At 43.3% G+C, this 27,824-nt stretch overlaps 2 protein-coding genes across 8 annotated transcripts in view; one reads left to right on the top strand and one right to left on the bottom strand.

Moving 5' to 3' along the window:
• Positions 1-277: 277 nt before the first annotated feature.
• Positions 278-10,698, top strand: CACNG1 (calcium voltage-gated channel auxiliary subunit gamma 1). The gene is made up of 4 exons (XM_054846658.1): positions 278-660; positions 6,745-6,819; positions 8,953-9,090; positions 9,849-10,698. Exons 1-4 carry the CDS (start codon positions 420-422, stop codon positions 10,073-10,075), a joined length of 681 nt encoding a protein of 226 aa, XP_054702633.1. The 5' UTR covers positions 278-419; the 3' UTR covers positions 10,076-10,698.
• Positions 10,699-18,613: 7,915 nt separating this feature from the next.
• HELZ (helicase with zinc finger) overlaps positions 18,614-27,824 on the bottom strand; it is a 90,259-nt gene continuing 81,048 nt past the window's right edge. For all 7 annotated transcript variants that reach the window (XM_054846453.1, XM_054846451.1, XM_054846452.1 and 4 more), the window contains 3 exons: positions 26,451-26,964; positions 23,294-23,546; positions 18,614-20,067 (listed from right to left, as the gene is read on the bottom strand). In XM_054846453.1, the coding sequence (XP_054702428.1) occupies positions 19,736-20,067; positions 23,294-23,546; positions 26,451-26,964 (1,099 nt within the window). In that variant the 3' untranslated portion in view covers positions 18,614-19,735. The remainder of the gene's footprint in view (positions 20,068-23,293; positions 23,547-26,450; positions 26,965-27,824) is intronic.

Below are 27,824 nucleotides of genomic sequence, written 5' to 3' on the forward strand. Positions count from 1 at the left end.
GATCAGACTGAACTCAGGCCCGGCACTATTATAAACAGAGATGTTTTTATAACCTCGCTGAAAAGTTAATCATCCTATTAATGCCTATTTCTGGTCATGCTGCAAGTCAAGAGATTACAGCCTTTGAAAGGCGGCTGTAGCGACTCTGAGCGAGAACCCGCCCGGTCGGCTCGTGGGAATCCAAAACAAACCCGGTGGGACGGGGCAGAAAGCTGAGCTCTGCTGGGCGCTCTTCTCGTTATGTGCATTAATAGCCTCCTCGCTGCGGCGGCTGACACAGCCCAGCAGCTGTCTGCGGCCGCCCCGCTCTCCCGGGGAGGTGCGGGGCTGACATTTGCAAATGCTCAGATGCGCCAGGATTTCAGGAGACCTCGTGAATCACCCGCCGCGCTCCACCGGGAGCACGGGTCTGGAGCGGGATGGACGAGAGCAAACCCCTGAAGGTCCGGCTGACGTTCTCCGTGATCCTGGTTGGCGTCTCGCTCCTGTTTGCGGCCGTAGTGACTGACCACTGGGCCGTGCTGAGCCCCAAAGTGGAGGAATATAACGCCACCTGTGAAGCGGCTCATTTCGGGCTATGGCGACTCTGTACAAAGCGGATTTTTATGCAGGAGCAAGGTCCCAAAGAGAAGGGCTGTGGGCCGATAAGCCTGCCAGGAGGTAGGTGACCACCCACCAGTGCACGGGTGAAAGCACCAAGCGGTCATGCCAGGCTTTGCTTAGGAGGTTGCAGGACGTGGCAGAAGGAGAATAGGGTCCGTGTTCCCGTGGCACTTCATTTGGCATGGGGCTGCATGGGGCTGCTTTCACGTTGGTCTGCAGAACACACCTCGCTGTCATCCCTCTCGCTGTAAGTTTGCGCTGTGTTGCCTTGCACGTCTATTTGTGACCATATTTGAGTCTCCTGTGCAACAACAACAGTGGCGGGGAGAAAGGGAGGAGGATTGGACACGGTGGAAATCGCAGAGTGAAACTGGAATAGAGGAAATTTTGCTGACATCAGCCAAAGGTCCCACAGCACCCAGGCACACTGGCAGCAGTGGCCAAGAAAGAGGATTTATGGGTCCACCATACGTAGCTGGATCTTTAGGATTTCCAGATCCATATAGCTACAAAGGAACAGCCCGTTCATGGCTGGCATTAAGTTCCCTCCGAGCTATTTCAATAACAACCTTTCCTCAGGGCAGGGAGGAACAGGACCTGCAGTATGTTTTGCCGACTTCCAAAAAAAAAAAAAAAAGAAAGTCCTAAACGGAGTTTGGAGCAATTTCTCAATGACTTACTGAGCCTTCTCACCTCTCGGCAGAGGCAGCCTGGTTGCACACACATCTCCATCACGGGTTCCTCCAGCGCAGTCACTAGGGAGGGCGGCGGGGGAGCGGGCACGGCTGCTTTCTGGGAAGACCGTTACATTCCCATGGTAAAAGGAGCTCATTATGTTTTTGCTGATCGCAAAGTCAGCAACATTCACGCTGCATGCACTAATACACTCCCTCCGTTACTGAGCTACGCTGCTTTTTCAGAAGGCTCGTAGGGTACTGGATGCTTTCCAGAACAGAAATAACAGGATTGCCGTCATGTTAGACTCGCTGCTTGAAAGAAATCTGTATGTTAACACATATTTGAAAATTTTCTGTGAAAAATCTTACTGCCTGGGCTTACTGTATATTCCCTGTATTACTGCAATTCTTCATCTCTTTGGCCAAATGACATGTTCTGAAGAGGGGAGCTCAGCCACAGCATTCAGATCTTCCTCTAACCAAATTTGGGAGTGTGTCATCCGTATGCTTAATGTCTCTCGCGAAGGTACGTACGTGCCTAGAAACATATTCCTCACTGTACGCCTTTCCTCGCACGCGGAGGAAAACTCCCACAAAAGGAAAAACAACAGAAATTGGTGGATAAATACCAAAATTGCACAACTGCAGGGTAAATATAAAACTCATAAATATCCAGCTGTCTACAAAAAGCAGATTCACAGGCAGGGCGGCACGAAAGCAGCTACTATCTTTGATAGACATCAGCATGTGCTTTCGCAGGCATTGACTCACGTCCCAGCGCTGCCGTTCTGCTGGGCACAGCGAATAACCGGGTGATGATGGAGGGGCTGAGCCGCCCACCCCACACCGGAGGTGGTTTTCCAGTTTTTAAAGATATCTGGGGATTTGGATGGCATCCTGTGTCGTAATCAGCATCCGAGGTTTCAAAGGGCAAAATTTGCACCTCAATTATAATATAAATATTTTAATCCCCATTTTACTCACGCAGGGAACGCAGCGAGGGGCGGAGGGGGAGAGTGCAGCCTCCGCGGCTCTGGGCTGCTAAACGATGCTGCGTCCGCACGGCTCACGTTAGATTGATTTCACACTTCTGGGAAGAGATGTCAGCAGGGAAACACCGGGGTGGTGAAACCTGCAGCAGTTGAGAAAATGTGAATGAACAAACATGCAGTAAAAGAGCAGATGTGGGCACTGATTTTCCTGAAAATCATGAGACATAAGCAGACATTACTGCCAGGACTGGAAAAGAAACATAAGAATTTATCACTGCATTAATAACCATTTACCAGTCGCTCCCTGAGGAGGAAATAGATGGCATGATTAACATTATTTATTAGGTTTTTTGCTGGGCACAGTGCAAAATGGGGAGGATGACTTGGCTCGCAGTCCACAAAGCAGGGCTGTGATTTAGGCAGAGCTTTAAAATTTTTACAGCACTTTTCCAAGGATGTTGACAAATTGGAAAGGGTTCAGCCCCCTGCTGTAAGAAATAAAGAGATCAGGGAGATGGCTGTTAAAACCGGGCAAATTCAGATTAAATTAATACTGAGACATTTTTAACTGTGGTCAGCGGGCACCAGGGCAGTTTACTACCGGCTGTACCCTGAGTTTGCCTTCACTGCTACTAACTCCAGCGTAGGTGTTGTCCTACGAAGTGTGCTCTTGCACGCCTGCACGCCGGGCAGCAGTGGGGATGCTCCGCGTGTGCCACCAGCGGGTTAAACAGGTCCTCGTCAATATGGGAACCTCAGTTCAGGCAACTGGAGAGGAAAAGTGCTCGAGTAAATGGGTTCTCAGCAGGGCTGTCTCGTTCCCTGTGTCCATACAAGAGACTCACTCTGCAAGCCTGGTATGAAATTAAACTATTTGGACTTACCATCTCCAAAAGCCAGTGTGTGTCCAAGGCCTTCCCCTGGCTTGTTGGGCAGGTCAGAGCCCAAGGCCTGGCCCCCTCCACCGCTCGGCCCTCACCTTAACACCTCCTCTAACCGCTGCAGCAGGTCCTGTCTCCCAAAGTTACACGAGTGGAAACCTCACATTAAAATCCAGGTTTTCCTAACCATCCAGCCTGCCACAAAACCCCACATGCTAGTGTCCATCTGAGGTTCAAGAGCAAGGTGGGCTCCAGCCCCTCCCCAGCCTGTCACTCCTATGCTCATGGTGACAGCTGCCACCTGAACCTCTGCATGGCCCAAACACCTTCGTCCCCCCGAGGCCTCCAGATTGCAGACCCCCAAGTTTCAACCACAGCTCAAGGTGATTGTGTTTTGACTGCGTCCCATGGCTGTGGTAGCTGCTGTCCAGCCCCATGGCGGTGAGTGGCAGGAGAGGTTGGCTCAGCACGGGTAGAGGAAAGATGAATTGGCCCGTTCGCCCCCGCACAGCGGTCATCCAGGAATGGTGGATCTGAAGGGAAGGGACCAGGAGGGCTGTAAGGGTGGGTGACCTGGAAGGGGGAGGACGCTGTGATAAACCGCGTGTTACAACCCTGAAGTTCACGCGAGCCTTAATGACCACAGAGCCCCCGGACTGTTCCCATCAGCACACTGAGGTGACCTCATGGCAGAGATAACGCAATTAGGGGTGGAGAGAAACAAAGATTTCCACACAGTTTTCATCCATTATAAAACCCATTTTAAATCCTATCCATTATGTAAATGTGGTGTGACACAAATGGGCTCTTCTCTTATTCATGATGGCACCAGAGAGGCGTTGAAGTACCTCAGTTCTCTCAAATAACAGGGAGCCTTGTTGAAATAGATATTCCTAGCTCAGCAGAGCACCAAAGCATCTTTAAACTGAAAACCGTATATTACTTTACCTAAACCAATCTAGTTATATTTTCCCAGAATAAATGCATTTTCCAAAAGCACCTCCCCTTGAGCTAACCGACTTCTGTGATAACCCCATTTATTGTACCTTGGCAGAGATTTGCTATAAGCCACAAACATAGAGGCAGCTCCTTTTCCTACAGACCAGTCCATCTCCAAAAGAAGGTTTTGGGTCCTCCCCCTCTGCTGAGCCTTCACGGACTGCAGAGTGGACTGGTCTGGTTTGGATCACCTGCAATGGACACAAAGCTGTGCTGTGTCCCCCATCACACCATATCTGGATTGCTTCACCTTGGGCTTTGTACATTCGGCACACCTGGGGACTCCTTTGAGTTCAGCCTTTTTTTGAAAATTAATTACAAGCCAAACCAAACAATCCAAGATGAAGTCTCCCAGTTTCATCCCATCTCCCTCCCCTCCCAGCCACGAGCCAAAGGATCCCCAAACTGGGATCACCAGACTGGATGCTCAGCCTCAGCCACCTCTCAGTCGCTGGCAGAGGCATGCAACCTCCACTCTGGGGCTCAAAATTTGCAATTTCAGTCATAGAGGTCTGAGTTCAAATATGTTTCCTCCAGTCGTTTGCAAGGATAATAAAGAACAGGTCAGGAAATGCCAGAGCTGAACATTAACCTAGTCTCCAGCAAGGAGAAGCTGCAGATGAAATAAAAGTCAGCTTATAAAATTAAGTAGATAAGAGTGTCTCAAAGGAATCTTCCACTAACGGGCTCAAAAACGCTGCTTTACAATTGCCTGTCTCCTGGGAGAAAGAAAATAAATCTTCCTTGAATCGGTAACTCCAATGCCTGCCATGTACGCGACAGAAAAACCCCCACAAGAACCAACAGGTAACATACAGTACTCTGGAATCTTCTTGCCAGTAGAAATTACTGCTGTAAATAAACACTGAAATGCAGTACGTGTCCCCAGGCAGACACCCTGTGTGGTCCTGCACCCAGGACCTGCCTCAGGCAACCTGCGCTGTAGCAGCATGTCCCAGCCTGGACACTGGAGAGGACCACAAAGTCCTCCCAGACTTTATTCCAGCAACTCCTGCAAATTGGTGCTAACTCTGTTATTTAACGGACAAGAGATGCTGGTGTTAACCAAGCGGCCCCTCGCCACAGGCAGCGCTTGTATTTCGTGCAATCTTGGCGTGATTTCCTGGTCTGATGGGAGTCCAACCTGGGGTGCAGGAGGGGTGCCGGGGCAGGCGCTGAGCGTGTCCTCTGCAGCCCAGCTCAGCAGAATAGCGCAATCAGAGCTGGCACCGCTCAATGCGACTCCGCAATTGCACCCTTCCAGCTAAATTCCTGGCAAGCAACTGTTCTCCCAGCTCCGCGCCCCTTCAAACCTTCAATTAAATCAGTTATAAATAGCGAGAACAACCCTCCACCCTAACCCTGCTGCTGCCAAAGCTTCGAGTCAGCAGGTCCTCAACAGACCCTTCCCCATCCCACTGAGACGCTGAGGCTGAAAGCGTCCCGTGTGTCTACCGACAGCAATGACACCTCTTTGCTGGCTGACTCTCACTAGGCTGAGTATGAAACAGTACCGTGGCCATTGAGAGACTCGGCTACCAACTTCCCTCCTCCCAGTATCTCCCCGCCCCACAATCTTGATCCCTGTTCACTTTATAACCCCTCTATAAATATCTCATGTACATGGCACTGTGCTCACGTAAAGTCCAGATAGAGGAACTTCACAAAGTTCCCACTATCTAACTCTGCTGTCTTATCAAATTAACTTAGCAGACTGCTCTGATGGGAGTGAATTTTGATAAAGCCAGGTTGAGTGAGAGCCTCTTCACCCTTAACTCGTATGGCTTTGATCAGCCTTCCCTTCCCTGGACAACTGGTCGTGGCTTCAGATAGCTTTTGTCTTCTTGGTCTAACAGCCAGAAAAAAAAAAAGCGCCCTCAGTGTCCTATTGTAGTAAAACACCATGTGCTTTGCTGCATCGCAGCAGCCTCATCTCTGGGACCCCCATAGCGTGGTGACGCCCCACTCATGCAGCAAAGTCCCCTGGGCTGCTCCTCCCTGCCAGCCGCTGCCATGCAGGCGTCTATGGGCTGGAGGAGGGGTGAGCTGGGAGGGAGAAGGTGGATGAGGACACTCTATCCTCCTCTTCTGGAGTCCAAGCTCACCACAGGAGCAGTGACCCTGCTATGGCCGATGGGGTGATGCCGCTACGGAGTGGGTCGGCAGTGGCGAGGGGAGGTGAGCTGAGATACCAGCTCAGCTGCGGGCATGGCAGGTCTCATCACCAGGAAACACAGCTACACAGAGGGGCAGAAACGCGTGATGGCCAAAGACAGAATGAGAAAAATTATCTGTAATTCATGTTTTAAATAGATGAGCAATCAGTCTGGAAAGCTCTCAGAGGGAGCAGCCCACAAAAGGTATCAGACGGGGTTTCAGCCTTGTCCAGGCTGGAGCCGGTGGCCTGGCATGTGCGTGCCGTTCATCTGCTCCCAAATGAAACAGATCCAACTCCATTTCTCTGTGTTACCAGGGGTAGGGAACCTTATAATCATTGCAAGTTTGATACATCAATAAAAAGCAAATTCAGTTTTACTACATTTTATCAGAGATTTCCAAGCACACAAAATTAAATTTCCTTTTCTCTTTCAGAACACAACTGTTCCTACTTCAAGCACTTCACACCGGGACAGAGCTCAGAGATATTTGAAGTAACCACCCAGAAAGGTAAGAATGATCCAAAAAAATATTTTCCTAACTGAGGCGCACACAAGATCTAAGGTAAAGGGGTCCCCAAAATGAGGGTTCAAATCCTGGTTCCACTGAAGGCAGTAGAGGAATTTCTATCAGACACCACCAGCTGGGAAAAACGTAAAAAAAAAAAATGCTCTGAACAAGGTGAAATATCAACTTCCTGGGAAGAATCATTTTTATATATGATCACACTCATAAGTGTGATTTTACTCAAAGTTGCCCCACAATTATATAATAATGTCAATACAGGTGAAAACTGCAAAAAAGTCTTTTCAGCATAAAAATGACTTTACAACATTGGCACTATCCGCAACACTCTGAGCCTTTGCCGTCGAAGGAAGACGACGTTAATAAAATGTAAATGAATAAATCATACCCCAAGCAGAGTCTTGTCCCTGAAAAGAAGTACAGAGACTCTGTGAAGACCATGAGGAATTTTACGCTTCACACTGATTTTACATGAAAGTCATGTACAACCCAGAGCAATCAATGGAAGGAAGGAACAGAGATCCTGCAAAGACACGCGCAGCCAGTGTTTACAGAGCACGGATTTTGAAAACAGTCTTTCACAGACCAACTTCACATTTCTAATAAGTCCCTGACAAAGCCAAATATTTTTAGCACTCATCTAATGTGCTCCTCTCTCTCTCTCGCCCTCTCATTAAGGACAAATTCCTTTCTAGTTTGCCACACGACATATTTTGCTGTGGAGTAAATGAGCTGATGATTACATTACACATATTAAACAATCTGCTTTGCTTCCAGTGGAAATGATAATGGTGGGAAACTTTTCTATAAAAGCAGTTTCCTAAGACAAGAAAGACTGGGAATTTTAAGTGGACAGAAGAGCACGTATCTGAGCTACCTGCTTTTGCTCATTTATATACTATCAGTTCCAGCCCTCTGACGTTAAAAACATACCTGATGCCTTCTTAGTAATTTCAGAAGAACATCAGGAAGAACTTCTTTTCTTTGAAGTGAAAGGAAAAGCTTAAGCTGCAGCAAAACATTTCACATCGAAATGAACTCTTCCAGGCAGTTCTAGCACATAGTAAAGAGAAACATTAAGGAAATTATAATAAAACAGTGGTATGAAAAGCAAAGAGAACAAAGAGTGATCTGCTGTTCCCTTTCACAGAAATGGCTACAATTTGATGGGAGCTAATTAGTAACAGGGAAAAAAATTCTTCATGCTTTTTGCCTGGGAGAATTTTTTTTTTAATGGCTTGAAAGGCAAATATCATCAGGCACTGTGATGTTCACGCATGGCTACATGTGTTAAATATTAAACTAATCTGAAAACGAATGCAATATGTAAATGAAGGCCTGAATTATTCGATTAGCAATTCTTCCCCTCCATTCAGGCACTGAAGCGCGCTTCGACTGGGGGAAGTGTCCAGCGCACATCTTAGCTGGCTTCGCGAAAACCAGGACATTTTATGGAGGGTTTAATCCTATGCCCCGACGAAGCTGGGTTTTCACAGAGCTGGAAATCATTGTCTTAAACAAAAAACACAAAACCAAAAAAACCACAAAACCCCCACGATGCTCCGCAGACGCTTCACCTCTGGCCTCCTGCCTGGCCAGGTTCTGAGCCCTGCGCAGCATACAGCTGTCCTTCTGCGTCGGTACGGCATCGGCACCGTGCACGGGGGCCGTGTCGGGGCTCTGCAATACAGATCGGGAATAAAAATAGCATAGAGCTGCCTATTTCTCTGAGAGCAGAGTTTGGAGTGATGGGAGAAATGAGAGCGTGGAGCCCATAGAGGCTTCAACAATAGCACCTCTGCAGCAGAGCTACTATGTCTCCAGCCCAGAGCTTCATCAGACCAACACAGGTGCCATTTGTTCTTTCAGTAAGTGTTCAGAAAGCATTTCCCCCTCCCGCCCTGTTTTTATATCCTTTGCATTCAAAAGATGCATGGCCAATACTTGCCCCTGCTTTTATTTGAGGAAAAGATCCAGTTCACCAGAGCCACCTCTCCACAGCAGCAGGAGGATACGTATTTCTCAGGGTGACCTACTGCAAAGTCACAACAGCTGACGGGAGCGTGCTCAAAATTTGCATACATTTGCATTTTTTTGGTGTTTGTTTTGCTTTGGCAGAATACAGCATTTCAGCTGCAGCCATTGCCATCTTCAGCGTTGGCTTTGCAATCATCGGAACAATCTGCGTCCTCTTATCCTTCAGGAAGAAGAGGGACTATCTGCTGAAGCCAGCATCCATGTTCTACACCTTTGCAGGTAGGAGGCTCGGTGCTCACATACTTGCACTCTGTTCATAGGACAACGTAGAGAAACTTAGATCCCGGGAGGATGGAGACGCTTCTAAAAATGCCCTGAAAGTGGCATTTTCTTCCTAGCCACAGTCAGACTACACGTCCCTGTGTGGTGCTCTAGCTGAAGAGCTCTGAAAATGTCCTGCTCAGCAAGCATCACCCGGCAGCTTGTCTGTGTTTCCTCCAAGTACATTAAAAGGGACATTTCTAGCATATTCAGTGCCAGCCCCAGTCTAAACCAGGGATATACACCATTCTACCTCGTTTATTAAGACTCAAACCAAAGAAATGGCTGATCCAGACCCAAAATACACAGCTGTCTCCCCAAACCATGAAAGCTGCATTTTCACATGAGCTAGGAATACCCTGACATGCCACAACGACTGAAAGACGGAGGTGCAAATTGTCACCTCAATAAAAATGTTACTCAACTTGTGGAAAAGCTCCCTAGAGAATGCAACTATTCCTCCACCGCTTTGAGTTTCCCATCCAAAAGCCTGTCTAAAAGATCACGCTCAACAAGCCAGCAGCTGACTTGGATGGCCTGGGTAATAGCAGAGCTCTAAGCAGTTGCGAGCGTTGGTGCCTTCAAACGTTGAAGGCAGTGACTCACCTGTGAATCTTCACCGCAATTCCTGTACGCAAAAAGACATATGAGGTGCTTAATTAAGGATGAAAAATTGACAGCTGGTTATTCAACCCACTGCTCCTATCTTCCTTCAGGTCTCTGCATCATCATCTCTGTTGAAGTCATGAGGCAATCCGTGAAGAGGATGATCGACAGCGAGGAGACAGTCTGGATTGAGTACAGTTACTCCTGGTCCTTCGCCTGCGCCTGCGCCTCCTTCGTCCTGCTCTTCATCTGCGGCATCACCCTCCTCCTGATCGCACTGCCTCGCTTCCCCCAGAACCCCTGGGAGACCTGCATGGATGCAGAACCAGAGCACTGATGTTCCCAGCACCCATGAAAAAAAAGCCAGAAAGTGTTTTGAAAAGATTTGTATTTTTTAAAATGTCTGGGTCTTACTATACAACGTGCACCCCATTAACTAAGTCATTACTGAACCAAGGCATGTTCAATTGTAATTATTGCTTTGTTCCTTTTTCTTTTCTCTCTCTCTCTCTCTTTTTTTTTTTTTTTTTTTTTTTTAAAGAAAGCAGAAAGAGCATTCAGCACAGCGTGAATGGCACTGCTCTGTGCCAGTTTGGGGATGCCTTAGGCTGATGCAGTTGAGGGAAAATCCACGTGTAAGACAGCTCATGCCACAGAGAAGACAACCTTCTTAGGGAGAAGATGTTTGGTGTAGTTCAGGTTAAAGAGCAGATCCACGACGGATATTGGGCTTTTACGCCTCACTTGGTCCAAGAGAGACGATGCAAAACTCTAGCTCCGTGGGGAGTCATTTTCCCATTCATGCCATACTCCTCTACCTGCCCAAGAAGGATTAGCTCACCACTCTGGAATAAATTGGAGATCCTTACGCTGTTCTATTAAACTGTTAAAATTAAAAATAAATTTAAAAAATACTTTGCCTAGCATTGGGATAAAAATTTCTCCTACAAATTTACACCCTGCAGTTCCTTTTTTTTTTTTTTAATTAAGCACAAAACCCCACACAATATGGTTTCTGTTCTGCTCAGATTTCGGTGGCAAAGGGAAGAAGTACTGAACATTAAGTGATATTTTCCTTTAATAAAAAGCATAATCTTCCAGTAGCATGATTTTCTGGAAAATGGTTTTGATGGATGATTCACCTGGCCCATCAAATTCTGCTAGGTCCAGAACGACAGTGTAATTCTGGATGGTATGTGCTGTACGGAGCTCTCATTTGTTCCTTGTGAATGGGCTTTTTAAAAATACCGTGCTTTGCTCGCTGCGTACGCATATAAAACTACATTTTAGGAAAAATCCTCCAACGTAGCTGCCAAGAAGGAAAAGCCTTAAACTGAAACACCCAGGAGAGTCAGCCCCGAAAATACTACAGAAGTGCATCGCTGTTTACGCGTGCCTGAAGAAACGGACCCCCGAGGCATTGCTGACGGGGGACGCTGCGGAGGCCGGTCGCCTTGCAGAGCCCCAGCAGTGCTCTGCCGCGGCCGCCTGCAGCACCGGGGGGGACCGGGGTCCCCCAGCCCCACACGCTCACCCAGCCCCCCCAGCTCAGTTCTTTGCACCATCTTCCCCCCCCCCCAAGCAGGAAAAAGTATGTGGTTTACATTGCAGTTTTTTCCATCTGATAATTTAAAAAGCAAAGAAAAGGAAAGCAAAGCGTCCTTCCCTCCGCACTTACCTGTCCACAATTCTAAAGAAAAACAGAATTCAGACCAAAAAATCTCTGATCAATTTGAAGAGCTCTAAAATCGTGGCATGTTCGAACATTTCAAGAAATCCTCCAGCAATTTCGTGCTGGTGCGAGGGGCTGCCCATGGCCCAGCTGTTGGCCAGACCCCGTCCGGGCGCGCTGAGCCCCGGCAGCCCCCAGCCGCGCTCAGGCATGTCTCCATTTTCCCATCAGTAGAGCAGCAGCGAGAACAGAAGCCTTTTGTGAAGTTGCATTAATATTTTTCAAGCTCTTTGAAGCTGAAAAGCACTACAAATAACACGTATATTATAAAGTTTCGGGATGAAGCATTCTTTGGTGCTCAGATCTGAGTATGAGCTGGGGAACTCTGCCTGTCTCTCATCATGAGAGACAACTGCAAGTCTTCAAGTTGTCACTGAACCACTGTGAAATGCTAAATGGTTTTGAAATCTTCATTTTGGGTACAGAGCTGACATTCTTAATTTGCATTTCCATCGTTCAGGAAAACAGAAGCTAGTTTCTAGGGAGATCCTTTACACGTGAAAACAGAAAGGAAAGTAGCTGGTGTGACCCCTGCGGTGGCAGACCCCAAATTGGGGTCACAACAAAGCAAAGCAGCTGGCAGGCACAAAGGCACTCCCAGCTCAGCCATCATCATCATCAAAACGACCTCACCTTGGACATGCAATGGGTTGAGATAAGTGAGGTTTGGGGACGTGGGTCTAAGCTCATCACCCAGTGCGGACCTGTGGCATGTCCTGTCACTCCAGGAAGCCCTTCGCCCACACTTTTTCTGAAGCACCGTCCCTCTCTTGCAATGTTCCTTCTGTGACAATGTAATTTCCAGGTGGCTTCTTACCCTGATGGGCCAACTTGTTGCCCAGCCAAGAAGCTGCTTCCTCCCCTTCGTGACATTAAAGAGCAAGACATACGTATTTCATATAAACACATCCTGAAGGTCTCACCCTTCTCATGCATGCTCCCACTTGTGTCAGGGCTGAACTGCTTCGTCCAAGCCCCAGTGAGGACAACGGAAAGATTCCCAGCAAGTGATGGGGTTTGGCCTGGATCCAGAGGTTTTACATCCTCTCTGGAGTCACTTGACTCCTGAGACAGAGAAAACACACAGCTCACGCGGCGAGACCCTACGCCCACAGACAGGAACTCAGGCAGCTGAGCTAGACGCTTCCTAAAGCTCTTAAACTCACTGAGCTTTATCCTCCGTCTGCTTTATGCTGAGGCTTTTTCATCATTCACTACTTCGTATGGCACCTGCAAGACTGAGAAGCATGCGGATGACTTCATTTTCTTTTTCCAGATATTAAGAAATACTGATGAGGGACCTGTCCATTAAATTGGTCATTGGTATTCACCGTGGGAAAGGCACTGCTCCTACCGCAGGTTTGTTCTGCTATATCTAAATCTTTCTGCCAGGGAGCTGGTAACGTGTTGTGAGAGTGTTAATAAAAGGATTGGCCTTCATAAAGGAAAAAGAAGAATATAATGCTGGGCAGCGGGGAGCTGTAACCAGTTTCAGTTTTCATTCTCTCAGCTGAGCAAATAGCAGGGAACGGCCACCAAAACATCAGGAATGCAGCGTGAAAATGTGAAAGAAACATCCTCGCTGGCAGGGAGTCACCAGAGCAAAACGGGGATGGGAACCTGGCCGCTGCACAACCAACAGGAGCACACGTGGGTTTGGGACACCAAAGAACCGAGTGGGAAATGTGCACCAGAGAGAAGAGGCAAATTAATTCGCAGAACAAGTTAACTACCACCAGCCACCATGAAATCCTGAGCGATGGTCCTGCCACTGCTGACCGATGGACACCTTTGGTCATGGGTCCCTCTGGCACGTGCCGTTCACCGCTCCGTAAACCAACAACACTGCCCGTCCCCTCCTCAGGGCACCCACATCGAGGTGCCCCGGGGCGTTGCGCGTGACACGGTATTGTGAGATTTCGGTTGCTAAAGTCTGCCCACCGCACTGCGAAGCCCAAGCGTTAAATCACTGAGTCAACGCAACAGAAGACGTGAGGTTTTTTGTTTATGTAAGAGCAAGATTTGCTGTTAGGCACGAGGCGTGGAGAGAATCTGCTTCCCTTATTTTTAAATGCTGTGTTGTGTGAATTTAATGTGCGGAAAAGGTGCCAGACTAACAACCCTGAAGAACAAAATTGCCTGTTTAGCAAGCAGCTAGCCGAGCCCTCAGAACAGCGTTCATCTGCCGCGGTACCGAGGCAGTCACAGCCTGGTGACCCCGGCCAGGCAGCGCACGCAGAGCTCGCCCCAAGCTCGCAGGTCAGCCGGGTTCGTAGCACGCAAGGGAGCACAGATGGGTGCACGCAGGGAGGGCTTCGTTCAGAAACCTTGCTACAAACCCCTGCTTCTCCCTGAGTCCGTGCCTGAAAAAGGCCAAAAGATGCGCTTTGCTCGGGTGTTTGACCACCCTGGCATGTCGTTTACCAAAGCCCAGGTATACTTACTTATTTACTTCTTGTTCCACTGATCCCTTTCCACCCCGTGGCTTCCTTGTGGCCATCGCCTCTTTTTTTTTCCTCCGTCTTTTGGCAGGTGTGGAAATGATTTCCAGAAAGTCCCAAAGATCTGAGAATTCTGCCCCCCCCCCCCCCCAAAATGAGATCCTTGGCCCCGCTGCAGGGGGACACTTTCTCTCCTGGGTTTGATAGCTCTGGAGGAACATGCCCGACACAAGAGGTCATCGCACAGAGACACGGCTGTTTGCCAGCCCCAGGCCGGGCCTTGGAGATGAACCCGAGCCCTTGGGCTCCTCGGATGTTTGCCTGCCAGGAACCTGACTGATGTGCAGAAACCTCATATAGCATACACCTCAAACATCACTTAAAGTAAGTTTCTGCTTTCCACAGTGGGACAGAGCCCCTTTGAATGTTTTATTATTTTTGTAACGAAAATACTGGAGTATCAGGCTGCTCTGTACCACAAATTACACCCATAACAACAGGATCTCTTTTACAGGCATCTGCTCAATTTATTTCCCCTTTCCATTATCACCAAAGGGCAAGAAAAGCGTCACGTCTTGGTTTTGACTGACGCAGAGGATGAGACTGCTCTTGCTTTGTCATACTTGATCGATGTTCTGGCTCCGGTGAGGCTATGGAACCTAAACTCAAGCCATACCGGTATCACATATGCACACTCCGCCTCTACACACACAGCGAGCCGCTCTGCTTTCTACAAAGAAGGGAATGAACTCTCATTTCTGGGCTAATTTCTCCTTAACAGAACCAGCAGCACAAGTCAGGGCAGAGCTGCACCCCAGGGCTCTGGTTCCGTTTTGTGCCCACTGCCACCGGTCTCAGCGAGAACGCCCCGCGGGCTTTACAGCAGGTCTTCTCAAAGTATTCGTCCTTCGGGAGGGAGCAAGTCTTAAGGAAAATGGACTGACATCATCCTCTAACTAGTCTTGGGTAATTCAGATCACAGAGCATTTTTTTTGTAATTTATTAGAAGCATATTAATCCTTAATGAGGTAAAAACTTTTCAACACTTCTCAACTAAAGTTGCCAGAAAAAACTCCCACCACATTTGCTGTAAATCCTTTTACTTTACTTAAACGAAAGAGAAGAACTGAGAATGATTCAGCCCTTGCTCCCTGACACACCAACAAAAAGATACTGGCACAAGTATTGCTATACCAACAGAAATAGCCCATATTTCATGTCAAGGAATACGATGTGCAAATTTTTTTATAGGCACCATAGATCATCACCATCCGTCTCGACAAGTTAATTGTCTGCAGTTTTTCTAGGAAAACTAGAAACTTAAAAAAACTAACAAAACAAATGAAATGAGTCGAACAATGATACAGGCAGAGCATGAGCATCATGGGCTTACTGCTCTGGCAATGTGCGGATTCTGATATGCTTGAGTTCACTCTAAAAAGAAAATTTAGAGTCGTCAAACACACTGCTGTCAGTGCTACTTATAGTAGAGATATTATATACATAGCAAAAGAATTGCTTATAGAGCATGACCTCTGCAAAAAAAACCTAGCTGAACTGGACAAATCTGGGAACAAAACATTAATTAATCAAAGCAAGCAAGAGTACTCACAGGGTCTGTAAAGTCAGCGGAAGCATTCACACATTGCTACATACACGGTAATGCCACAGCCCACACAATTAAGTAAAACAGTACAAACTATCCTAGGTGACAACTTCCAGGAGGAAATATGGACGCAAGGGCTTTGGTCCTAACTACCCAGCTTTTACGCGTAACAGCTCTTTGTTACGTGTATTGTGGAAACACTGCAGGCTGCTGTTTGAATAGCAGCTAAGCATTGTGAAGGGTGAAGATTTCTGCTAGGCAGAGTGGGGTAGGGAATCATCCCTATGACGTGCTCTTGGTTACGAGAGCTTCGCACTGTGGACAGAGCCAAGAACGTGTCTCCAGGTGGATCCACTGCACTGAAGTGTCCTACAGAGAAGGAGACGGGCACACAACAGACGAGCCTACAGCAGCCAGAGAACTAACGAAGCGAGACAGGGACCTACCATGAAAGCTCTGCCCGAGACCCCGGCAGCAGCGGAGCTCTCTTCAGAAACAGGTCGATGACCGCAGGCAGGAAAGGCGGGAGAAACCACATTCGTGTCCCGCACCGTAACGGAGCTCAGCCAGGACACCAAAGCAATGTACTATACCATCAAAAGGTATACGCATTATTTCATAATCCATCTCCAAGTTACCTCTGTGCTCACAGAAGCAGGCAGCATCTCTTCCAGTTCCTTTTTCTGACTTAGTAAGGCCAAGTTTAAAGCTCGCAGTTTCCTAAGAATTCAGGTTTCAAATACGCACAGGGAAACCTACCAGCTGCAGGCAGTAAGTAGCTTTTTAAAGGGTAGGAGCTCTATTTGAAGCGCAAAAACAAAAAAAAGGTTTAATTTTTTAGAGTTCAAATCATTTTTTTAAATCTTTCTCTCAATTCTTTATTAGTTCTTAGCACACTGCCAACCTCCCATGAGACATGCAGATTTTTCTCATGAAAAACTGGAATTAGAGAAAATAAAGCCAGGACTCATTCTTGATATTAAATACAATCTTTGTAAATTTAGATGGGGATGACCTTGTCATTTAAATTGTCCACACGCAGCAATGGTGGTTTATTCCTGGACAAGGAGCATGGGATTTGGCACCAATTGTATTTTGAAGTGTGACATTTTAGCTCTAAAAAAGTCAAGGAGCCAAATACTCCGTTGGTGTATATGCCCAAGCCTCCATTCATTTCCTCTGAGCTGAGACAATTTATACAAACTAAGAATCTAAACTCCTAATTTCAAATTTTCACTGTAATTGCAACAGTTCCATATTTATAGTGCAGCCTGAACCAGCGCCCACTGGAGCCATCTGTAAGGCTTAATTTGATTTTACTAAGAGTTTGATTAAAGCCCTAGAAGAGTTTGAAAAACCCCAAAACTGAATTGTAAACAGCTATGACTTGACCGAACATTGGATAATTTGCTCTAAAAACTAAACATCCCACTCAGGGCTATATACCTGACATATAATGGCTAGACAAGACATTTCAAAATAAATAATCTTTTGGAAAAAAAACCCCAAACAACTAACTCTAAAAAATGCAACTGATTCATGCTAAACATTTCCAAAGCTGATAGTCAGAAGACCTCTACCATACCATCCTCAAGCTCTTGGTGAGAGCACTTACAAGAATTTAGAACCAAAATCAGCAGGGATTTGTATAAAGTAACAGAATTGAAATTGTCAGTCAGAGAGAAAATGTTCCTTTATCCATCGTATCTTCAGTGTAGATAAAATGCCAGTGTAAAACAGAGTAAGATGTGGGGAGATGTGACCATCTCCCCCTTAACTAATTGACAGATAGCAGTAAATTAACAAGTGATGTTTATTAGTTTAATATTCAAATATGGTGAACAGAATCAAAAGACTGCTCCATATAAATGAGTGATTTTTGAAACCCCTGAAATTACAATGCCGACTTGGCGAAGTGAAGTGCATTTGAACCCTACCTCTGCTCTGCCACAGCCTTGCACATCTCATCGAGAACTCTTCCCAGACTATACTGGTCAGGCACAGATTTTTCTTCTCTCAGAGCAGTGCCAGGCACTCTGTTGAGGAGAACTGGCACAGCTCCACTGAAACAAAAAGACCGAGGCTAACTTACGCTGAGCACATGTCCTGCCCTTGCAATTGAATTTCCCACGGACCTATTTCTGCAGCCGTCAGCTCGGCAAAAACCCATTTAACAGTAGTTTTGCTTGATTCAAGGTTGTAGAATTTGGCCTCTGCTCGTTTTTGGGTCCTCTTGATTTGATGCCATATGCTGAAGCGCTAAGCATAACTTGGCAGGGGCTCTGCCCTCCCCCAGCATCTTTTGTTTGGTATAGACATTAGGAAATAAATTAACAAGTTATGCGTGCTTTTCTTTACAGCAAAAAGAAGGAAAAAGTTTTTCAGGTAAGTTTCTGAATCATGAACCAGCAAAGATTTAGAATAAAAAATTTATACGCAAACATCTGCAGTGTACTGAGTTTAAATCAACCCCATTATATAAAGACCCTTGCCTTAAAACATGAAGCCAAATGCAAAAAAACCTGATTGTAACCAGAGCAAAAATCTGATTGAATACAGCAGCAGCCACTGCTCATTAGTAAGGTGTCCCATGGACAGCTGTAAAAATCTGAAATCACCCCCACACAGCTCTAAAATTTTAATTCTTTTATGTAAGAAGTGGAGGAATACTGCAACGACACCCAGCTCAGTCTCTGTAAAATATTTCCCAGATTTAAAGTTATTTCAAGTGTAAAAGGAGGACAACTACTCCGCAGAAACTCTACAAAAACCCCTCTCTATCTCCCCAGTTGCAAAAGTATGAACAGTGTGCAAGACCAGAAATCTCTATGGACAAAGTTTATCTTCTTTTTCAGTTTTCAGTCACACTTGTGTCTTTAATTTTTAAATATCCCACAATTTAGGGTTTTTTCAGTTTGTATTCCTAAAGGGCCAGGTTTGTGGAGAACTTAGCGGAACTCATATAGATAAATAACCTGGTAACCATTCTCATCCCCAAAAGATTTAGATTAATTTGGATACAGCTTTGACAAACATTAAATCTCTTCTTTAATGATGTTCCTCAAACAAAACAGTTAGCAAAATATCTGAATTTCCTTGTATAATGTCACATTTTAATGTAAACATCAAATAATGTACCAAAAGTTTTACCGGGGGGGGGAAAAAAATTAAAGCGGCACAATTCTTTATACCACTGGAGAAGGGGGGAGGAAAAAGCCAGATTACAAACATTTACACATGCATAGTGGAAAAAAAATTAAACAAACAAACAAAAAAGTATTTTACTAAATTCACGCATTTTTTTTAAAATAGTTATTAAATCTACTAAGCACCAACATACCTAAAAATTTATTTTCAGCTTCATGATTCATTTAAAAAACCTATCAAATTAACTTTTCAAACAAGCTTATATTACTAGCTTGTCCAAAAATAAAATGTAGACTTTTTTTGGGTTTTTTGTTGGATTTTTTGTTGTTTTTTGTTTTTTATTGTTTTTTTTAAAGTATACCAATACTTTTTATCTGAATGTTTCCAAACAATGGCATAGGTGTCTGCAAAGAATGCCTTTACTTTACCCTACAGTGGATGGAAAATACAATACCACATCATACAGAATCTAAAACTATAAAAGTCTGAGAATGCAGCATCCCTTCACAAAAAAGCTGATAAAACTGAAAGTATTTAGAAGATGCTGCACCTTTATTTAAAAAAAAAAAAAATTAAATGAATTTAAGCAGAAATAACATACATTTTTACATTAACTGGCCATTTCTGGTACAGAAACCCAGCATAGTATGCTAATGTTATTGAATAAATGTAAATGCTACTTACAATCTTCTTAAATACAATTTAGACAAACTTTTTTTTTTTTACTTTTTTCTTTTTTTCTTTTTTTTTTTTTCCTTTTTTAAAGTTGTACAGGTAACCTCTCGGCTGCTAGTTTAATGCAACATATCATTAACGTTACACAAATTAAAAAATAATGTGTGTGTGTTTTCCTACAGAAAAGCTTTCAAAAAACCGACCCACATCAAAAAATGCAAAATAATGGAATATAATTAAAAAAATTAGTTGCAAGTCTAGCAGCAAAGCAATTAAGTGAGGATATATTTACTAATATAAACAAAGGGAATATTTGCAACTACAGGTGAAGCCTCAACTATCTTAGATCTACTGACACAAATAAAAATTAAATTCTCTCTAAAAAAAATAATCTGATTATTTAAAATAGGAGTAAAAGCCATTGCTACCTGATGAACTACCTAGGCTAAGTTCCTGAAACAAAGACAAAGGGTCGCTATTCTTTTTTGTCTGCTCAGGAGGAGGTTTGGGCTTTGGCGGAGCCCGCAGAGCACTTGCGTAGGACATGACAGGTTTGCTCCCACCAGCGTTCTGCTGGCTGTTGCTGTTCGACTCGACGATCTGCTTGTTGGGCATGAGAGGTGGGAACTGGCCGAGATGTTGTAGCACGCTGTAGTTGAAGGAATTGGATAGCTGTATGTTTTCAGCCTTCAGGTGTTCCTCTGGGGGCTTGACCGTCTTCGGTGGAGCTGCGAAAGGAGTAACCAGAGTTTGTCTGAATGAGCAGCTCTGACTCAAGAAGTCTGTTTGTCGTAACCCCAAAGTACTGAGGGGTACTGAAATGACCTTCTGGTAACCTTCTCCCCCCTCCCAAGCCCCACCAATTTTCTGTGTTCAGTCACTCTTGGTGCTAGGAAATTTAATAATTAAGTTACCTAGCTTAATTTCCAACTATTGGATCTTGTATTATCCTTGTCAGCAATGCCGAGAAGACTGACATTATTGAACATGTTCTCCACCCGCGTGTACCTACGGAGTTCGTAACGCTGAACCTGCAATTCTGCACAGGCGGATTTAGCAGGTGCACCGAAGGTAAGCTGCTTCAGAATGGGATATACTCTAATTTAAACACTTTATCCACTGAGACAGCACAAAGACTATTTCATTCTTCTTGCTTTACAGCTTAATAGGCTAAAATTAAAATTTACAGCACCATATATAATTCATTCTCAAACAGCAATTCAGAGTCCTGAATGCCAACCAACTAATTATTGATATTTTAGCCTGAATGCATTCCAGCTAATTGATATGTTCTTGCTCCCCATTTAACAACTCCTGTAACTATCAGAAAAAATGGGGCTTTAAACCATAGGTATAAAACCGCTTTGAAGTGAATTTCCTGAATCCTAATACGGTATCTTACTTTTATCTGGAGAATTCTGCTGTCTTACATAGCTAAAGAAACTACACTGAAATGCAGGTATATGATATATCTAAAATAGCCTAGGAGTTGGGCAACAGATATATTCTGTAATTATTTCAATCTTTAAATATATATGTTATTTTTAAAGTCCACAAATGTACCATCAAATGAGTACAAAAATAGAAAAACATAATTAGATAGTTAAGTTTCTCACTGGAACGATCACACACAGGCTGTTGTTTTTCATAAGGTGGTCAAAAAAAAAAAAAAAAAACAAACCAACCAAAAAAAACCCCCCACAAACCAAATGCATAGAAGAATGAATACAGAAAGAACATAAGCAAAATAGTTTTGCTAGGGTTGCTACAATTCAAAATAAGCCCCACAACACAAGCAAAAAACCCTCCCACAAATAACCATAGCACTCAAAAGAAGATAAGTAATGACAAGCAGGGCCAGAGGTGAAAGCTGTGTGTGGCCAAGGTGTCTAACAGAAGAAAAAATAGGAAATAAACATATTGAATAAGAACTTAAATAATTTTCTATCAACAGAAAAAGGAATGCAAACCAAGCTCTCAAATTGCAATTTTGGAAAGTGCCTGCATATAACAACACTGAGCAATTCACAGCAGCTCTCCTTGCACTCTATAAATCCACGTTGATATAACCGAATGCTTGTGCCGCAGCCACGTCTGATGTACAGGAAATATAAGCCCTTGAACGATCTGGTGTGATGATTGCTCACTCTCAGACAACACATACAGGCACAGAACTAGTTCATAGCATCTCATTCTCGTGGATTTTTATTTCATGGATAAAAATCAATAGTAACCAGAAACGCTGAAGTTACTGGTCATTAACCCTTAGCACTATAAAACACATTTGGGCTTTAAATATGATCATCGTAGCCAGTGAGCTGTAAAGGCAGAAAAGCACAGCAGCCATAAAATGGAGATTTGTTTGCATGAACTATTAGATACAGGGCAATGTTGCATATACATTCAGTTACAAAACAGAAACCATGCTTAACTATAATAAAAAATATTTTCATAGCAAATGCAAATACTAGTCAAAACTTGCCCCTCTTGGCTAGGATTTATTATTTGATAGCAAATGTATATATACAGTACTTTTTACATACGTGTATTTCCTCTGAGGACTGTACTCACAAATGTGTACTCAATCTTTACATTAAAGCAAAGAAACCTGGTATCAGCTGATTCCAACGTAATCTTGCTAGGGTTCCTGAGTTCCTATTAGAGTCTAGAGAGCAACTTCAGAGATGGATGCCACTTGTGATGACACACACTATCGTGCATTCAGTTGCTTGATTTTCAGTAAAAACAAAAATAGATTGAAGGAGATGCTTTGAGCTTGAAGCTTTGAACTTAGCACTGAAGATGCTGCTGTAAATATGGTTTTGTAAAAATAACATTTTCACACTTTGGTAATGAAAATGCACACTAGGAACTAAACTCTTGAGTGTTGTCACTTATATAAAGAGCTTTTTTCATTCAGTCTACACTGCATGTTTTTATTTCACAATTACTATACTATGAAATTAGATGGTTTAGGTTTATAAAATTTGACCAGAAGCAATTAGATCTTTTAAGGACAAAAAACCCATCTTATAAATATTTTTTTCACATTATTAAGTGTTTTTAATATTCACACTGGAAGACTGTTCATATTTTTTATTAATTATTTTTTTAATTACCGTTGCAGATAGTTAAAGCAAAATCACAGAGAAGAAACTGCACTATCCTGGTAATTTTGTTTTTCACAAACATTAAAAATACGGAGAACAGAAGAATAGCTGCACTGCTCCAACTCTCTACTTGCAGCTTTTTTTAATCACTGAAAAGTTAACGTAGTTTCTCTCTGCTAAATCAATCAGCACTGCTACTACCACCAGGGAAGCCAGGTTCCAGTGTGATTCTTCCACGGTGAGAGTTTAAACTTCATCATTACTTTGATGAAGTACCAGAATTTACTAGAAAATACTCCGAGATTACTAACTCATTTTATGCTGTTGCTCTCCTAAACTGTAGTATCAAGAAGTAGTATCACTGATTCTGCAAACAAATAACCTATCTTTCCAATAAATCCCACCAGTTACCTTAGGTCCTTTTAGCAAAAACTCAGTTGTGCTGAAACCACTGTAAGAGAACAGGTGGGTTTACTAGAACTTTTTTGAGAAGACTGAGAAGCAGTATTGCTTTTTGTAGATGAAGAATACCCAACAGCATTCTTTAGACATCAGCAATATACCAGAATGTTAACAAGAGAGCAAATGAAAATAGGATTACTCTGAGCAAACCTTTAACTATTAAAACAATGAATACTTCAAAAATTAAATTAGTTATGAGATATGAAGAGATGGCAGAAAACATTTTATGAAAAAAAAAAAAAAAACCAAACAAACAAACAAACAAAAAAACCCCCACAAAACCTCAACCTTTTCATTTAGACTTGCTCACTCCAGCCTAAATAGTCTACTTAAAGGAGCAGGGAGAGGAGAGGAGAGAATCAAAGACCAAGTCTGTACCTACCTAACAACTCCCGGGGTGGAACTGCTCTGTTGGCTCCGTTGCATGGAATGTTTGGGTATGGGGCAGATGAGGAGGAGTTAACCCACAACTCAGGTGATGAATAGTTGAAAGATGACTGGTTATTGTGGTCCTGAAGCTCTTTACACTGACCAAGACTGTCTTGAGGAGTGCTTAATTCTTCAGAACAAGCCTGGACTGAACTAGAGGAAATTCTTCTTTGGTACAACGGCCTGCCTGGTCCTCTTGGTTCATACTGTGAACAAAAAAACAAAACAAAACAAAAAAAAAAAGGCCTTTTGCTCCTTTTATTCAACTGCATGTATCAAATGCGATTTTCCATCCAGTATTTTTCCATGCCATGTCTCAAGGGGAAAAAAAAAAATCCCTCGCATTTAGAAAAAAATCTAATACATTTCGAGTTATATGTTGTATATTGCAGTGTATTTAAATCGCACAAAACAGATGCAGAATTTTAAAGGAAGTGCAACGAGCTTCAACTGAGATTCCTTAATTCTTCTCAACCCTTACATCTTACATTCCTATGTGGGAGATGTACCATACAGTGAGGAGAAGATATGCAGCACTGCAAGAGGAAGCAAAGGAAGCACAGAAAGATACAAGAGCAAGAGAAAATGTTCTAGTTCAATGGAGAGAGGAAAAAAATGGGGGTTTAGTTTCCAAAGGACAAATGAGTGACTTGTATGCCAGGATTTAGAGAACTACGATAGATTTGTATACTGGATTTTGTGTGTGTACACACAAAACAAATGCTCTTGACAAGTGTGTGCCCTCAGGAGAAATCGTGCAGAGAATTTTATCTGAAACCACAGAAATTACTTGCTTCTATAAGCCCTGTGGATCACATAGATGAAAAGGGCAGGAGCTCCATTAATTAACCTGGTGGCTTCAAGAATTCAGATTTAAGGATCCTCCAAACTTTCTCAAGATTCAAAGCAAGCCTGCTATATTACGGTTTATTTAAAAAAAAAAAAAAAAAAACAAAAAAACAATGAAAACCACAGTATTTGCTTCTTTCTGCACTGTACTAACAAGAGCACAAATAACAAGTCATAGAAGTAAATCTATACTTGGCAAAGGCAAAAAGTAAACATCCTAATGAAATGTCATTAAAAATTACCTAAATAAACATCAAATAACTAGCTTGTAATGCCCCAATATTGTTGTTACATCATCCACAAAAAACAGATGGGAAAAGAGTGCATGAAAGAAAACTCTAATATCTTATTATAGCTGCCACACTATTATAACGTATCAAAGGAACAGCACTTACGATATCCTGTCACTACTCCATTGAGGATATTCTTCAACAACAAAAAAACCTCAAAATTCAGAAGTTACTGCCTGAATCACACCCAAAAAGTACACTTCTTATTAAGTTTAATGGGCAATTTCGGTAAGTGATCAGGAAGTTATCAAAGTTCTGGACACTTGCATGTACAGGACCAGACAGAATAACTTAGGTATTCCCTTTGATATACAGTTCAAGCCTGGCTTGACTAAAAACATGCAAAAGCTTTCAAGTATCAAGTCAATGAACAGTTTCATAAAGAGTGATTGAGAAAACAGTTTGGTAAGGATACCAAAAGTCATGACATCTCCCCTGACACCTGCCTTATATGATGGACCTCTGTTAAAAATACACCTAAGAACTGCACTTGGGATGTCTTTGTGTATTCAGTCCTACCTACCAGCTGAACTAGCAGTCTTGGAAACTTTACATGCAAGTCTCCGTCTTGTAACACTTTTACAGCATTTGGCATTTCTGTCACATATTTTGAAAGGAAGAAGAAATAAGAACTAAAACGAATTTGCACTAATTACATAAAGGCTCACTCTATTTGTCTTCAGATAGCAGGAGCTGTCACAAACTCTGTAGGAATATTTATTAGTTTATTACTGCTGAAAAGCCATTGTTCCTATGTCCCGCTGTACTGACAGCATTAACTGTTGTCACAAAGTATTAGATTTTATACAAGGTGGTATGGCTTAATGGACTGAGACATAAAATTTCTAAATGCTATAAAACCAAACCTTACTACAGATCTAACTGGGCCTGAGGACTCCATTAACCTCTCTGGATCTGTATAAGACAGAAATTTGTAAAATGCACTGCAATCCAATTTTAGTTATTTTGCTCAGGCACATATTTTCTATTTTCAGAAGTCAAAAGACAATTAAATATGTATTACGTGGGATAGTGATGAGCAGGGATGCCCCACAACTTCTGAAAAAACCTTGACAGAAACGCATCACAGAACAAGCCACTTAATTTTATGTACAAATATTAGATTACATGCAGTCAGTGCAAGACTATCTGAGAACATTAATTCTGACATTCCTGGAATACAACCTGGCTCCAGCATACCCCGCGTCTACATATCATATACTCCTTAGCACTCTGGATTCCAACAGGGATTAAAAACTCCTGTTCAAAACATGACCTGTCCTAGCTGTATGTGCTTGCATAGCCCGCATCCTGTAACAAATACCCTTAGAGTCCAGAACAAAAGAAGATGGGGAGGGACAGAGCCAGCTGTGGTGTGGCAGGGTTTGTGCTGGACCCAGATTCACATAGCACAGCTGGATATCTCTGTGCTGATTTTCAACACTCTGAGCACCCAAAATACACAGGATGGCTTTACGGAGAATTAGCTCAGGCCAAGTGGGATTTATTAAATCAGGTTTTGTGCCATGCTAAAACCACTGTACTGCTCTGGTCTCGAAGTTAGCATGAAAAGTAACTCAACCGTATTCACAGTTTAATACTGAGCCAACTGGCTGGCTGATTCAAGCTGACTTTCCAGAGAGTCATTTCAGGAGTTTGCACCTGGGGTGTGATTAATTCGCACTCCAGATAAACGACATGCAGAAAATTGACCAATGATTCCAAGAAAACTCTGAGTAACATTCAAAAAGCCCAGACCTCCTGTTTCGTAGAGAAAACGTTTTACCTGCAGTGACGAGAATCATGAATACGCACAGGGTGAACAGAGAAGCCGTAGAGAAAATTTTTGCCTCTCAGAAATTCCCAGTATGAGCTTTTAATACACGAGGCATTTTGCATTCATGACCACTTCAGAATATAATTTGATATTAAAATGCCACGACAATTGCACACGCAGACAAAAATGCCTACCTCTTCTAAGCTGTGGAGCGAAGAAGCAGATACTGCTCGAGATGTGAGTGGATGAAATGGCTCCTGACCAACTGCATGCTGATGATTCTGTATTTGTATAAAAGGGTTTTGTTGCGACCGATGGGGCAATGGAGGTATACCATAATGAAAGCCCTGCCCCATAAGGTGATTCTGCTGTAGGTTAGCATAAGTCCACGATCCATCAGGTTGCAGGTATTTCAAGGGAGATGGGGTTATATGTTCGGATGGCATTGAGAAAGGGGGATTGTATATTTGGGGTAAATGCTGCTGAAATGCTGGGTTACTGGGTATTTCAATGTCTCTGTTGTTTTCAGTGAAGTTAGGAAAGTGACTGCTGTGGTTAGAGTTGCAGGAAGGAGAAGGGAGTGCTGGTGGGCTTCTGGGCTGAACTTGTCTGTACTGCAACAGTCTTGACTGAGGGGGTGGCATTTCAGCTAAGTCCCGACTTTCACTTTGATCACGGTGTGACAGTTCTCTGAGCAAATCCTGGAATCTGTATTGACAGAATAAATGTATCAAGAAAAAGAAAAAAAAATGTTTGGCTGAAATCCCACTCTTTTTGAGGTTGAAAAAACTCAAAAGCACAAAACACTGAATTTAAATATACTCATCTTTGAGCTTACTGACCCTAACTTCAAAGGATATGACTGTGAGCAATCAGAAATTAGGCACAAGAGGATTAATTGGATGAAATACCTACCTGAATCGTCTCAAAGTTTTAATAACTCTTGAGATTTCCTTTTCAGTCAGAAGAATCAATTTTTTGTTATCTCTTAAGAGACAACTAAGGTAAGGATTTCCTGCTTTATTATACAAAGCAAAAAACTTCACATAGTTAAAGAAAAAATTAACCCCTTAAAAGGCAAAAGCCAGAACAATCAGGGATTCTCCTCACTTGCACGATATTCTTCCAAACTTCTTCAAAAGGTCAAGAATATTCAATTCAGCACTTCAGAGTCAGGTAAGAGAGCATTTAGAGGCTTTACCATGGCTATAACATACCAGATGGAAAATAAAGCATAGTGGGAGATGACAGTAAACAGAGGCAATTTAAAAATCCAGCCTTTACAATATACATGATTAAAGCTGATGACCACTGGAACCATTTTTCTGTTTATGTTCAACAGCTTCCTTTCTTGACCCCTAATGCTCCATCTCAAATACAAGCATTTTTTTAAATCTGCTTTTAAAAGCAAAGGCTTTTTGAAAAGGAAGAAAAGTTTGAGTTTTATTGGGGAGCAGTGTTTGGGGAGGGGTGGACTGGCTTAGTTTCAAGCACATAAATTTGAGACTGCTAATTCAATTCGAAGAATTTACAACTTAAATAGGCCTCAACTACACTCAGACAGCTCT

This window comes from Grus americana, chromosome 18 (genome assembly GCF_028858705.1).
Source record: "Grus americana isolate bGruAme1 chromosome 18, bGruAme1.mat, whole genome shotgun sequence".
Taxonomy (NCBI): domain Eukaryota; kingdom Metazoa; phylum Chordata; class Aves; order Gruiformes; family Gruidae; genus Grus; species Grus americana.

Coding starts and splice junctions, on each gene's coding strand:
- CACNG1 (XM_054846658.1), top strand. CDS start 420: ATGGACGAGAGCAAACCCCTGAAGGTCCGGCTGACGTTCTCCGTGATC. Junction 661..6,744: donor GCCGATAAGCCTGCCAGGAG/GTAGGTGACCAC, acceptor TTTCTCTTTCAG/AACACAACTGTTCCTACTTC. Junction 9,091..9,848: donor CATGTTCTACACCTTTGCAG/GTAGGAGGCTCG, acceptor ATCTTCCTTCAG/GTCTCTGCATCATCATCTCT.